This window comes from Akebia trifoliata, chromosome 9 (assembly GCF_017979445.1).
Source record: "Akebia trifoliata isolate Shusen 1 chromosome 9, ASM1797944v1, whole genome shotgun sequence".
Taxonomy (NCBI): Eukaryota; Viridiplantae; Streptophyta; class Magnoliopsida; order Ranunculales; family Lardizabalaceae; genus Akebia; species Akebia trifoliata.
Genome location: NC_141383.1, coordinates 16714653 through 16729459, shown reverse-complemented (window position 1 = coordinate 16729459; position 14807 = coordinate 16714653). Strand labels below are relative to the sequence as shown.

General features: G+C 34.5%; 2 protein-coding genes across 2 annotated transcripts; both read left to right on the top strand.

Annotated features, from left to right (window-relative positions):
• The first annotated feature begins 1984 nt into the window (after positions 1 to 1984).
• Positions 1985 to 4503, top strand: LOC147394423 (aminopeptidase M1-like). The gene is made up of 7 exons (XM_086453294.1): positions 1985 to 2218; positions 2322 to 2467; positions 2546 to 2648; positions 3666 to 3852; positions 3938 to 4031; positions 4160 to 4313; positions 4450 to 4503. The coding sequence occupies exons 1-7, from the start codon at positions 1985 to 1987 to the stop codon at positions 4501 to 4503; spliced, it is 972 nt and encodes a 323-aa protein (XP_086309420.1).
• LOC147394422 (aminopeptidase M1-like) lies at positions 4174 to 14119 on the top strand. The gene is made up of 14 exons (XM_086454044.1): positions 4174 to 4313; positions 4450 to 4553; positions 4656 to 4772; positions 4887 to 5000; positions 5677 to 5859; positions 8865 to 9171; positions 9255 to 9376; positions 9460 to 9557; positions 11474 to 11651; positions 11755 to 11869; positions 11953 to 12020; positions 12094 to 12168; positions 13402 to 13479; positions 13601 to 14119. The coding sequence occupies exons 2-14, from the start codon at positions 4506 to 4508 to the stop codon at positions 13775 to 13777; spliced, it is 1680 nt and encodes a 559-aa protein (XP_086310170.1). The 5' UTR covers positions 4174 to 4313; positions 4450 to 4505; the 3' UTR covers positions 13778 to 14119.
• The last annotated feature ends 688 nt before the right edge of the window (positions 14120 to 14807 follow it).

Here is a 14807-nt window from a genome sequence, read left to right as displayed (position 1 = left end):
GAGACTATCTTAATTGAGACACCACTCTGAGATGGTACAAATCTAAAAATCATGTTTGTTACCGAGGTTTAAAATCTTGTCTTGAGGAAATGTCTCGGATAAGAGAAAATCAAGATTGTCTTTACCGAAACATCCTATGATAATCAGAAACTTTTTTTTATTATTTATTATTATTATAAATAAAATGATTTCAATAAAAATGAACAGAGGAGGAAGGTCAAGATGACCAAACCCATAAATAGGGAACAAAAATGGAGTAGTTACTACTCAGGAACAATGCTACAATCTCAGTCTCATCTAAGAATTTAGTAACATTGAATATTTCAAGGTTGATGTTTTGTTCCAATCTTTGTCAATATCAGAGTGATTGTAGTGGGAAGATTGATTAAAGAAGTCTAGTTATACAGTTTTGGAGTACAAATTTATGTTTGAATTTTATGATCGGGTATCAAATTGTCCAGTTATGAATTACTTGATCTAGTTCTAATTGGGTGAATTGGGCTAGTTATATATTTTAATTACAGTATTCAAAATATGTTGAAAAATGTTTAATTATTGTTGATTAAGACATATAAATAGAATATTGTCGGTCTTGAAATTCGCTTCTATAATCAATGTGGACTTGAGTTAGTTTTGACTGAAAGAGTTACTTACATGAAGATAACTTAGAAACCTTAGCCCGTCTCTAAGTTTTTGAATTGAATTGAGCCCTGCATCAGCCCATCATGATTTCCATTCTTGGTTTGTAGTTTCAGCTTTTATTATTCTCAAGTTTGATTGATTTTATTCCTAGTTGTAGGAATGGCCCATTTGCATCAGTTATGGAGCAGTGGCTGGGTATTTGGTTGGAATGGTTGTGTTTATGGGTTTCATACTTGTGTTCCATGGAAGACGACGACACATCAAAGGAAATTGATTAACCTGAAGTAGAACTTTGCAGCCTATAATATGTCTATCTATTTTGTGGTGCCTCATTAGAAAAGTCTCATCGATTTTTGGGCACTTATCATACATTTCCTTCTATATGAGGGACCTATGCTTCCATGTTCAAATACAATTTTTCTTTATTTTCTTGTTTAATTTTTTTTTATTATAGGAATACCGAGAATTAATTTTACGACCTTGAGAAAAATTATCATCGAGATAAGAATTTATGGGATGTGTATAAATCTTGACAATAAAATTTTGCATTAACACGCTTGGAATTGTGTGTTTTTTGCTTGAGCTAACAAAATTCAACCATCTTATGTATATATGATCTAATAAGTCCGCACAGAGAAAGATACATAGTTGTAGGTGTCAACTAGCTTAGTTGGTAACGTCCGTGGGTGATTATATGGATTCACGAAATGCATTTTCTCGTAATCATTTTCCTAAGAAATTTATATTTCCTTGAAATTAAATTCTCCAAATAATCATATGATCTCTCATAGGATTATTAACATGGACCTTGTTGAGAAAGTTACCAAATGGAGAATCAATACCTAGAGGAACAAAGAAAAAAGAATAAAAAAAAGGGAAAGATAAAAAGAGAGGAGGAGAATTGATACTTATGTCAATCTTCTTGGTAAGAAAGAAATGGAATAATATTATTCATCTCAAATGTACTTACCAATCAGAATTAGCCAATCGGGGAATTAGCATCCTACTTGAAACAGCTTTAACAGAATGATAATATATATATTAGCATTCCGTTAATTAAAACGGCATAAACTTTTGGTGTTTTTGGGTTGCTGTTTCAAGTTTCGATTTTATCTGCATCACATTCCGTTAATCACTGACGTCACGTGTGAGTTAGGGATTTACTTCTACATATCTGTATGCGCACCACGTATACAGGTGTAGCAATGATAATAAATACACCCTGATACACGAGATCGCTCCTTTGATGTTTATAAATAGCGGGCCCAAACCGTTCCAGGTGCAAGTTCTTTGAAATCTGGCGCCCAAAACAAAAGAGACTCAGAACGAGGAGGAGAGAGTAATGGAGCAGAAGCAGAAGTACCAACAGTTCAAAGGGCAGCCGAGACTACCGAAATTCGCAGTCCCGAAACGTTACGAACTGAAACTCAAACCAGACCTTATAGCTTGTAAATTCTCCGGAACAGTTGAGATCACAATCGATATAATCTCTGAAACTAAATTTATAGTCCTCAATGCGGCGGAACTTGTCTTCGATCATAGTTCAATTTGGTTCAAGAATCAAAGCTCTTCGAAGGTAAATAATTTATTTTTCTTGGATTTATCTGTATTTTCTTTGATTTTGATAGATTGAATGATGGATGAGATTGGTTTTGTACTTCTGTTTGTTTTTCTTTCAGAAATTTCTACCTTTTGAGGTGGAATTGGTGGAGGAAGACGAGATTGTGGTATTTGGATTCAATGAGACTCTTCCAGTTGGTGAGGGGACTTTGAGGATCGGTTTTGAAGGAACCCTAAATGACAGGATGAAAGGATTCTATAGAAGGTAATATCTGTTTCATCCAATCTTATTTTCATTAGTCTCTCTCTAATAAGTTTGGGTTTTTTTATTATGTTTGTTTAGTACTTATGAGCTTAATGGCGAGAAGAAGAACATGGCGGTCACACAATTTGAGCCCGCGGACGCTAGGCGATGTTTCCCATGCTGGGATGAACCTGCTGTCAAGGTGTTTTTCACATTTGTTTTCTATTTTACTTGATTTAATCTCCATTATTTTACAATTTAACAATCAATCACAAATATATATATCTATATATATATATATATATGAGAAATGTTCAGCAACAAACATTTTGGCAAAACATTTTTCAAAACATGGGTTAGAGATTTTGGAATGGGCTGATTTTTGGTGAGGATGATCTCCTCACCGTAGAGATCATCCTCACCAAAAATCAGCCCATCCAAAACCTCTAACCCATGTTTTGAAAAATGTTTTGCCAAAATGTTTGTCAAAATGTTTGTTGCTGAACGGGACCCTATATTTTTTCGTTTAAAGAAAGCTGGAAAACTTGAGTGTGAACATGTCTATTCTTCTTTTTGTAATCATGACAAATCTTAGGTACCATTCCTTTCTCTTGAATGAATGTCTTTTGTTCTTGAGAAATTTCAATCGTTTGAAGGATACTCACTTTTGTATATTATATATGCTTGATTATGTATGGAAGCCTAGGTTTAAAAAATTGTCCCGAGACAATGTTTTGGTCCTCGTGACCATACTTTCGGATACATTGCCGAAACAATTAATGTTTCGGGGTTGATATTTTGATTCAGTCTCAGCCAATACCAATACATGGTATTGGCTGATACATTCCGACACTTATCAAACCCGTATCCTATGGATTTAGTGTCGGCTAAATAAATCTTGTTCCTCCATTCCACTCTATCCATAGCCACGCCTTTTGTTATTATAGTTGTATTTAATTAATAAATTAGAATATTGAGCATGGATCACCGACCCAATTTAGATGTCTTTTTTAAAAAAAGAAAATTAATAATGTGTCATTTTTTTGTTGTTAGGATGTCTTGAACAGATACGCATTTCATTGTGTCTGACATGTCAAATACAGCTAAAAGTGCTGTGTCTTTGGTAGCTAGGTTCAAATGCTTGTTAGTTGTAGCTTATATGATATCTTGATAAAGGATAAATTTTGCCCCCTTACATTGACTAATGCATTGTGTCCAGGCTACATTCAAGATAACATTGGAGGTGCCCTCTGAATTGATGGCATTGTCCAATATGCCAGTCATTCAAGAAAAGCTTGATGGGCATCTAAAGACAGTTTCTTTTCAAGAATCACCGATTATGTCAACTTATTTGGTGGCTGTCATTGTTGGTTTGTTTGATTATGTAGAAGACCAGACATCTGAAGGTATGGTCATATACTACTTTGTTTCTTTTTATGTGTAACCCTCATTGCTGATCATGTTATCTTAAATTTTTACATATATGGTCAGGTATTAAGGTTCGAGTATATTGTCAAGTGGGTAAGGCAAATCAAGGAAAATTTGCTTTAGATGTTGCTGTGAGGACACTTGATCTATATAAAGTGTATGCAAGCTACAGACTATACTTTTGTCTATTACTAGTTGAACAATGACTCTCCATAAGAGTGATTAGGTGCTCAATGTGGCCTTCCTTGATATACAATATCTAACTTCTTATTTGAACTCGTCCAGATACTTTGACACTCCATATTCACTACCCAAACTTGATATGGTTGCCATCCCTGATTTTGCTGCCGGTGCTATGGAGAACTATGGTTTGGTTACTTACCGTGAAACAGCTTTGCTTTATGATGATCAACATTCCGCGGCTGCTAACAAGCAATGGGTAACTGACATCTGATGCATTTTATCCATTTGTAAAAATGCTGAAATCCTTCTCATGCTTTTCTAGATTTTTATAGCTGCTATGCTATCAAAATACCATATTTATTGTTTCAGCATGTCATTCTGCTTCTGTTCAGGTTGCAATCGTTGTAGCCCATGAACTGGCACATCAGTGGTTTGAAATCTTGTGACAATGGAATGGTGGACTCATTTATGGCTTAATGAGGGTTTTGCAACATGGGTATTTCTCATGAGATCCTTTATCTTTATTAAATACAACTGGTGATCCATTACTGTATCATGAGCTAGTAAACCGTTTATTTGGATGATTTTTGTGTTTCAGGTGAGCTATTTAGCTGCTGAAAGCCTATTTCCTGATTGGAATGTTTGGACTCAATTTCTTGACGAAACTAAAGATGGTCTTAGGCTGGATGGACTTGCAGAATCACACCCTATAGTGGTAAAAAATAGTAAATGTGATCTTCCTTTGGAATTGTTAAAGCTTACTATATTTGAAGTTGCCTTGATATAACTTATCTCTTATATTTCCCCAAGTAAACAATATATGTTTCAGGTGGAGATAAACCATGCTAATCAGATTGATGAGATATTTGATGCAATAAGTTATAGAAAAGGTGCCTCTGTTATCTGGATGCTGCAAAGCTATCTTGGTCCAGAATGTTTTCAGGTTAGGCCATTTATCTTTCCTTTTTTTTTTTTTTTCGCCTCACTTTCTTTGTAATCTTTTTAGTCTCTCTATATCCTGGTCATTATATCGTTTTTTTTTGTTTTGTTTTGAGAACTATGTGTTGAGAGTTTTCCCAATATTCCAACGTGAATGTACTGGGATAATCTGTACCTACACTTTTTTTTATATTTAGGTCCTGTATGTAAATCTTCAAAATGTAAGATATTTTATTTGAAGGAAATATTGTTTGAAAAAAAAAAAACAACAATCAATAGAATTTTCTGAGCTTCCATGTTGAACCTTAATAGGTGATGTATTGCTGAAGATTTTGGACTTGAGATCACTACAACTTTAGGTTGTAGGATTCGCTTTTTTAATAATTATTATTTGCTTATTTTGTATTATCACACAAAGCTGATGTTTTTCTGCCCATTTTGTATTGTCACACAAAGCCAATGTTTTCAAGATACTACCTTCTTTTTGTAAGACATTAGTGTTACACTAGTCAAGATACTACAGAACAAGCATATGTCACACTATTCTTTGGACTAGTGTTTCTTTGTTATAGTTTCTTTAGTCTTCATCTGGCAGTTATAGAGTTCTGTTGGTATATTATTTCGAATATTCTTCTCTGGCACTGAGTATAGTTATTATTTTGACTTCTCCATGCAATTAGAGATCATTGGCTTCATACATAAAAAAATATGCTTGCTCAAATGCAAAGACAGAAGATTTGTGGAATGTTCTTGAGGAGGAGTCTGGTGAACCAGTGAACATGCTAATGAATTCATGGACAAAGCAGCAAGGATACCCAGTGGTCTATGTAAGAGTCAACAATCATGAGTTAGAGCTTGAGCAGGTTTGTTTAGTTTACCTTCTTTTGTTTTCCTCGAATCAATTAAAGGTGGCATTTATAATCTGATAGGTTTTGGGTGTTTTATTATTTTCATATTACTTAAACATGATGTTTTAGATGTGTAAATTATGTTCTTTAGATTACAGGGTGTTGTGGTACTTGCATGATTTTATTTGCATGTTATAAATTTACGGGCATCTGTATAAACTGGCAAAAGTGTTAATTATGTGCTTATGGTTGAGAAAGAAAATGAATTTGTTCTTTTACTAGAGAAGAGAATACTTTGGAAAAGAAAAGCTTGCGATGTGAGGTGATGGCAGAATGATTGTGGAAGTGAAAGAGGAAGAAGAAGATAACCAAGGGTAGGAACTTCATTCATCAGAAAATCCTCCGCTACAATTTCTAGTTTCTTTGGTCTATCGTGGCATTGGAACTTAGAAACTTGATCATTGGAAACTTTCAAAAGTTTTGAAAACCTCCAGCCCATGTTATGTAGTTAGTAATTCTTCGAATAATTCGCGAATTATACCCGACTTTTCGGAGTGATACACAAAATGATTAAAACTTCCGTCTAATTCAATTCCTATTCAAAATTCTTGACTTTTTGAACCTTTTCGAATCATTCCCGATTTATTCTTTTCCTGAATTAAACAAATCAAAAATACTTTCTGCAAAGAGGGTAAAAAACACAAATTAACTCATATTTATAATAATAAAAAATCTATCTCAATATCACATGATAATATTTGTATTATTCTCTCTTTACACTTAAAGGTTTCATCATTAGACAATCACTGATTGTTGATTGTTATCGCACTAATCATTGTTTGTTATCGAATCTCACGATTATCAATCAACAATTAATTTTTCACTCCTTTTACATATCTTCTCTCTCCTCAGATTTTTTGAACGTGAGTCTTGGTAACTCAATTAATTCAGATAGTATGTGCTTTGCATTATGAAGATTTGTGTTAGTAGTATGATTAATCATAAGAAAAAAAATTGTTCATAGTTTTAACTTTTTGTTCTATATATGCTATTTTAGAATAAATATTAAAATGGAATATGTGTAAAGGTATCCAAGTGTTATTGATTTGTACTAAGGTTTAAGTGTTTGATATGCATGCATAAGAATATCATACGTTCGTAATTTACCAAGGATGAGTTCAAAGGTGATTTTGAAAAATAAGATATAAAAATAATAAATCTTAAAAAGATAGGGGAGTTTTCTAAATATTTGGATATGAGTACTATCAAATATTTAATATGTATACACACGAATTTTTGAAAGTTTTTAAGAGTATTGAAGTCAAATTATACCTGAAGCATTCTCGTATCGTATTTTTGCCATTCTTTAAATATTAAAATGAACTAGTAAATGTATATTCCGAATTGTACTCGAATTAATCCATAACGATTTTTTGCCATACACCAAATTGCTAACTATACTATATGGGCCACATCCTAGCACATGTCAAACTTGGGTTTTGGCCCCCAATTAGTTATTGAGAAGTCCTTGTATGTGGGCTTGATCCTTTAGCCTTTGAGATCTTTGAAGATTCTTTTGTTTCTCAATCGATTTCAATTGTTGATCTGTGATTTTCTGTGCATCAATCTGTGTTAATCAGAGGTATCATCATCCTGATCTCCATGGAATGGTGAAAGGTGTTGCACATTGAGGACATTTGAAGTCTGATGTTGGTCGGGTAGCTCCATGCGATAGGCATTATCCTTAATTTTCTCAAGCACACATTACCCAATCTTTTTAGGTTGTAGTTTGTTTTAAGATCAACTTGTCAACAATTCCTTGGGTACAAAAGCTCACACATAATTACCAGCGTTGAAGACTAGCGACAATGTGCGTCCTGACAAACCTGCTTATGGATCCTTCAAGTCAATCAACAACATTTTGGCCCTGTGATGAATTGCAACCGAATTTGGGATAGGAATTAGACCCAAAGGGCCTTAAGGGTTCTTTCCAAAGATGACTTGAAAGGAGAGAAATTGGTGGTTCGGTTAGGCATCTTGTTGAACTTGAACTCGAACTCAAGGCTTGGTAGGGAAGTAACTCAATTTTCTGTATTTTGACATGTGGTCACAATATGTTTCCCAACTTTCTATCGTTAACCTAGGTTGGTCCTTTATTTTGAGGATGACAATGGGTGCTGAAATTCAATTTGGACCCCAAACATCAACGAAGGCATCTCCAAAAGTGGCTCATGAATCTTGTCTCTCGATTATGTATCCTACTGTTGGGTATCCATGGTAAGAAATGATCTCCTTGAAGAATAACTCAGGAATATGATTAGGATTCACTGTGTACTTATAAGCAACAAAGTGAACCATTTTGTAAAATCTATCAACAATCACATAGATGCAATCCATAGAAATATGTTCCCAAGGATAGGCGGGAACAAGCAAAAGCATGCATAACATTCGTTTTTCTGCAATGTAAGTTTTTGTATAGTTTGCTAAGGGAATGAAAGATTGTATTGAACTTTGTTTTCTTTACTGCCTAAAGACAATTAATTATGCAAACGTAACATGGAAGTCATGGAAATCTCTGGTGACAGGCAAAGAAAGTGGAAGCATCTCAAAATTGTGGGCAAAAACAATGAAGTTTTATATCTTCATACATTCCAGAGTATCTAGGATCTTGCCAAGTCAATGGCTAAAGGAGATGTATAAGGGCAATACATATCTGTTTTTTTCCTATCATCCATATACTTCATATCTTTTAAAGGAAATTATTTTAGCATGGATTTGAAGAAATAGTCAATTATATCAATTGCTTTAAGTCTTAACGAGTCCATGGTGCAGGAAGCAATTTTGTTTGATGATTCTCATGTCATCATCATCATCTACACCTTATCTCAAATTTTGAGTTGCTTCTCATCATCATCATCGTTATTACCTTTAAGTTTTTTGTGTTCCTTCTCTGCTTACATTTCATTTTTCTCTTCTCTAAATAGCTGATGGATGTGTGCAATTTATTTAATTCATTGCAGACACAGTTCTTGTCCAGTGGAGCCTATGGGGATGGGCAATGGATTGTCCCAATAACATTATGTTGTGGTTCATATGATGCTCGCAAGAATTTTCTTTTACGAACAGAATCAGAAACTCTGGATATAACTGATCTTCTGGGTTCTTCAAACGCTAAAGATAACTCTTTGGAGAAAGGAGCCCAAAGGAAATGGATTAAACTTAATGTTGACCAAACAGGTTTCTATAGAGTGAAATATGATGACGACCTTGCGGCCAGACTTAGATGTGCAATAGAGGCCAATTACCTGTCTGCAACAGATAGATTTGGTAATATGGAAATCTTCACCATTGCTTGCTATTTTTTGTATTAGTCAGATATATTTACCTCATATTATTATAATTTTTGACAGGCATTTTGGATGACTCATATGCACTATCTATGGCTTGCAAGAAGTCATTGTCCTCTTTACTTACCTTGATGAGTGTATATAGGGAGGAACTTGAATATACTGTGTTGTCATGCTTGATCAGTGTAATGGTCTCCTCCATATTTTGATTACATACCCTTAATTCATGCCTCCAGCTCCCTAACTCTGCTATTTACTAATTCCACAGGTGAGTTACAAAGTTGCAAATATTGCGACTGATGCCACTCCTGAATTATCAGATAACTTGAAACAATTCTTCATTAAAATTTTTCAGAATTCTGCAGAGTAAGTCTAAGATCATTGTTGTAGTAACATATAAAATTTTTCTGTTTGTTTACTTGATGTTCATAAGGCAATCTTATAGTCCTTGTTAAGTCAATCTTATAGTCCTTGTTTGTTTCATTTAATTCACCGTGCCAATTTGCAGTTATTATCTAGCAGTGAAGTCAAGCTGAAATTATTATTATTAGTAGTAGTAGTAGGTGAAGGCGGGTTTTAAACATGGGTCGTGGTATCAATCCTCATAGACTTAATCAACTTAGCAAGTTGGTTCCTTCAAAATGTAAAATTATTTGTCATAAGGTAATGAGTGAGAGGGAACCCGGGATTAGAAATGAATGGTCTGTTCTTGGTTTTTAGATGCATAGGAGGGACAACAATGTTCAGTAAATTCCACATTAACCTCCATAGGACGGACCAATGATCAATGGAGCTTACTTTGTCGTGCCACATTAACCTCCATATGTTGCAGGATCAAAAAGTGAGACGAAGACTAATAATTTAGCAAGAGTTGAAGGGCCTTGGAACAGACCATTTGTTTGTAAAATTGAGGGGTGTATCTCTCTTTTTTTCTTTTTTCTTTTTGTGTGTGTGGGTGGGGGGGGGGGGGGGGGGTGGAACAAATATTCTTTTTAGCGAACAAAGATGTGGAAGATTCTTATTTGGAAAGAAAGGGGGTAGTTAGTTGACAGGAAACGTAAAGGATTTTGGAGAGTTTAAGCCATAATATGCTTATAGATCTAGATTTCCATTAAAGAAGTGAATGTTTCCCTTGGACCAGTACTAAGAGCACCCAGTACTGTTTGGATTGGATAGGTTTCTTATCTCAATTCAATGGGATGAGCATTTTTTTTTTTGCCTATTACGAAAGTTACTATTTCCAGACCTACTTTTGGTGGTATACCTATTTATATCACCAACCCAAATTACCATCCCAATAGAACTGCTTAAAAATCTAATTTTTTTCTTTTTTTGGAAAAAGTAGGCGAATGTTGGCCCTCTACTACTAAAAGATTAGCATGCATGTGTTTCTAGAGAAAGCTTAAAGCTCTTGATGACAAGCTTAGGGAACGGATTATAGAGGAACAAGGATATAGAAAAAGAAGGCGAACCTAGATGGAGTCTAGATCACTTCATGTTGGATTTTACCTACATGGAGTCACTAGGATATAGAAAAAGAAGGCAAACCTGAATTAGAACAATTCTTCCATAAATTATAAACTCTGACCAAGTAGTGTTAGAGGTATTCAAATCCTAGATGGAGTCTTAATAGAAAATGGGTTCATTGATTCCAGGACCAATTTGCAACCCCTAATATCTTGTGAAAGTTTGCATTAAAGACTGTAGTCTTTTATTGTATGATCATCAACAAGTTAATTCATGTTCATGTCTAATGTTCTTCCATGAAACTTGATTTATAATGATGAATAATAAATTTTAAGAATGCACACAGATAACAAATTTTGTGGATAACATTTGGAACAAGGAATAAAAAAAAGATAAGAGGACAGTTTTGGGTTGTTCCCTTGTCTGAGATAGTGGCGTGAACGATAGGTGAATCAAAAGCAACCTGCATGGGAAAATTCCCACATTATTTCTCCAAAAAATAAAGATGCCAAAAGGTGAATTCTAGATGTTATTTCATATTCTAATGGATAGTATATAAACACAAGGTAAATGAATTTTAGGCATCAGCTTAGTTATTTATTGAATGAGAACTGTTAGAATTGTTACACCATTCTCAGTTGGTGCAAGAAAAACATATAGAGCTTACATAACAATTCTAACAGTTGACATTTTGTAAAATGTGAGATTCATGTATTAAATCTGATGACTTGTTTCTTCCTTACTCTACTGGATATAGAATTTATTTTTTCCAGTTTTCATTCTTTAAATGGCTTCATGTTGGATTTTATCTACAGTAAATTAGGCTGGGAGCCAAAGAATGGTGAGAGCCACTTGGATGCAATGTTAAGAGGGGAGGTTTTGACTGCTCTTGCTATTTTTGGGCATGACGTAACACAAAATGAAGCAATTAGACGTTTTCATGCGTTTTTGGATGACAGAAATACACCACTTCTCCCTCCCGACACAAGAAAGGTTGATGCATTAAAAGTGTTACTGGACTAGGTTTTTTTTTTTGTTTTTTCATTCAGCCATTAACATTCACTTATTGATGTGTTTTTACAATACATTTTTGTAGGCAGCATACATTGCTGTGATGCAGACTGTGAGCTCATTGAATAGATCGGGTTATGAATCTCTTCTAAGAATTTATAGAGAGACCGATCTAAGCCAGGAGAAAACGCGTATTCTAAGTAATATCAATTTATGTGGAAGTGATACAAAGTAATTAATTATATCCATTTGTGATACAGAATCAACTTTTCATGTTCTGTAGGTTCGCTAACATCCTGTCCAGATCCTGATATTGTTCTTGAAGCTTTGAAGTTTTTGTTGTCTTCTGAGGTAACTTGATTCATTTTAAAGTATATGATTTTCGCAAGTCAAGGTATTGGTCTTATTTTGATATCTTATCTAGGTTCGAAGTCAAGATGCAATTTTTGGGCTTGCTGTAAGTAGGGAGGGATGTGAAACTGCATGGGAATGGTTGAAGGTACTCTATTTCTTCAGTTTAATCCTTTTACAGTTGAAGCCACTGCAATCAAACTTCACAAAGGAAACAACTCTCTATTTGTTAGTCATCTGCTAACTTGGGAAGAGTCATTCTTTACTTTGTCCCTATTTGTAATCGTATTTTTTAGATAGGTGTAAAAAATTTAATGAAAAGGATTTACTGGTCAGGCGGTCACCATACAACTCAACAAAGAAAAAAAGAAGCAAAGATTACAAGCACCCAAGATCCAACTTAAAAATGAAATCTTCAATTTAATCTCTCACATATAGGCCCTATATAGATATCATATTAGACAATCCAACTATTCAGTGAAATGTTCATACCGTCCTCACAAAATTTCAATCCATCCTGACAGACTTAACTTCATTAAATGTTGACTTGAAAATTCTGGATTCTTACTGTTAGTTTTACGTCAGATTTTTTAAATAGTTAATACTTAATGTTGTTAGAATGGACTGATTTTTTTAAGAAAACAAAAAAATGTTGAAGATAACTCCATATATGATTGATCTTCTAAAATGTTATTCATATAGGCTCTATGAGCAGTACAAACTGGGAGTAATATTAAGGAGCAAGTATAATCCATTTGCCTGAAAGAATTCTTTCAGGATTTGGAGTGGCACCCTCTCAATACAATTTTATTACCTTACACACCTTTAGTCACTATAACAACCCTTCTTGAGGAAAGATAAATGAGTATGGAACGAAATATGATAAACTGAAAAGGGTGCATATGTATATATATATATATATATATATATATATGGGAAATGTTCAGCACCCTAAGTTTTACCACACACTTTAACAAACGTTTTTGTCCTACATGGGTTAGAAGTTTTGGAATGAGCTGATTTTTGGTGAGAATGATCTCTATGATTAGAAGATCATCCTCCCCAAAAATCAGCCCATTCCGAAATGTTTAGCCCCATGTTTACAAGTTGAAAAATCGTGGACCGTGCATTTTTTGTAAATCATTTTGATGGGGTTAGAAGTTTTGGAATTAGCTGATTTTTGGTGAGGATGATCTCCTCACCATAGAGATCATCCTCACCAAAAATCAGCTCATTCTGAAACTTCTAACCCATGTAAGACAAAATGCGTTTGTTAAAGTGTGTGGTAAAACTTAGGGTGCCGAACGGGACCCTATATATATATATATATATATACCCATATTATTCTGTTGTCTAAGGATACCTCATCTTGTAAATGCAGGATAACTGGGATCACATCATGAAGACCTATGGTTCTGGATTTCTGATAACTCGTTTCATCAGCGCCATTGTGTCACCTGTCTGTTATTAAACCCTTGTCACATTTCCTGTTTGCATTTCTACCTTTTTTTTTAAATTGAAAGATAAAATATGGAAAATAATTTTTTGTAACAGGAAGACTTTTTTTTTCCTTGTTTCAGTTCTCTTCAATTGAGAAGGCAGCAGAGGTAAAGGAGTTCTTTGCAAGCCGAACCAAGCCCTCAATTGCAAGGACATTGAAGCAGAGCCTTGAACGTGTACACATCAATGCAAATTGGGTTCAGAGTGTTCGGGATGAGAATTCCCTCATGGAGGTAGTCATGGAGTTGGTATGTTAGGTAGTAGTAGTAGTAGTAAGGGGGTAAGGGAGTTTGCAAACTACTGGGGGTGTCAGTGGAAGTTTAATTCTGTTAAAGAATAAGGCACATCCATCTATGGTGTTGGACTAATATCCACTTATGGGTTCCATCTTTCTGGACTTTTATACTGATTTGACCCAAAAATCTGATTTGTTCCAATTTGATAACTTGGGATCACTAGAGTGAGGATTTGGTTTTCTACAAGGATCTGATCTGTTGAAGCCATATTTAACGATTAGCTGATTTGTTTGGCTGTAATAATTTTTATCCGTTAAGGACCCGGGGCAGAGTATATGAGAAAATATATGAACATGTTATAAATGTTGTTTAGATGTATGATGCCTATATTTTATATATCATACTGGTTTTGATCTCTGATGTGAAAACGCTCCAGTTAACATTGGATTAAAATATTGAATTTCAATAGGAATCCAATCCTATAAAGTTCCATACCAGTAAGTTGTGTCATATTGGTTATTATGGCGTTAGGCCTAAAAGTCAAGCCACTCCACAAGCGGTAGTTTAAAAGCTTGTCAAGTTGGCCTGAAACTTGGCCAAAGTCTACTAAACTCAACTTGGCCCAAGTTACCCTGAAAATGCAGACAATGTTAATTACAACAATCAATGATCTTACTTTACTTGTTCACATGGGTGGTGCCATAGATCAATTAGATAAAAACTTCGGCAATCATGGCAAATTCCTCCTTATAGGTCAAAAAGAATCTTTTGTATTTAAGTTAGACAATTAAATAATGTAATTTTCAACAATTCAGCTACCTTATCTCATCGGATCATCATTTTAGCTTTAATAATTTTGTGAAGTTCACAGCTGTTATAAATATGGGTTCCTAACACACTGGAAATCAAAATTAGATTCTGTAGTAGTGGAGGGACTGGGACTGTTGAATGAGTGAAGGAAAAAAGACCACTCAAGAACATTGCTCACCTTCTCCCTGAAGACCATTTTATTTGCCAAGATTGACGAAGCTTAAAAGTTTCTATGTCCTGT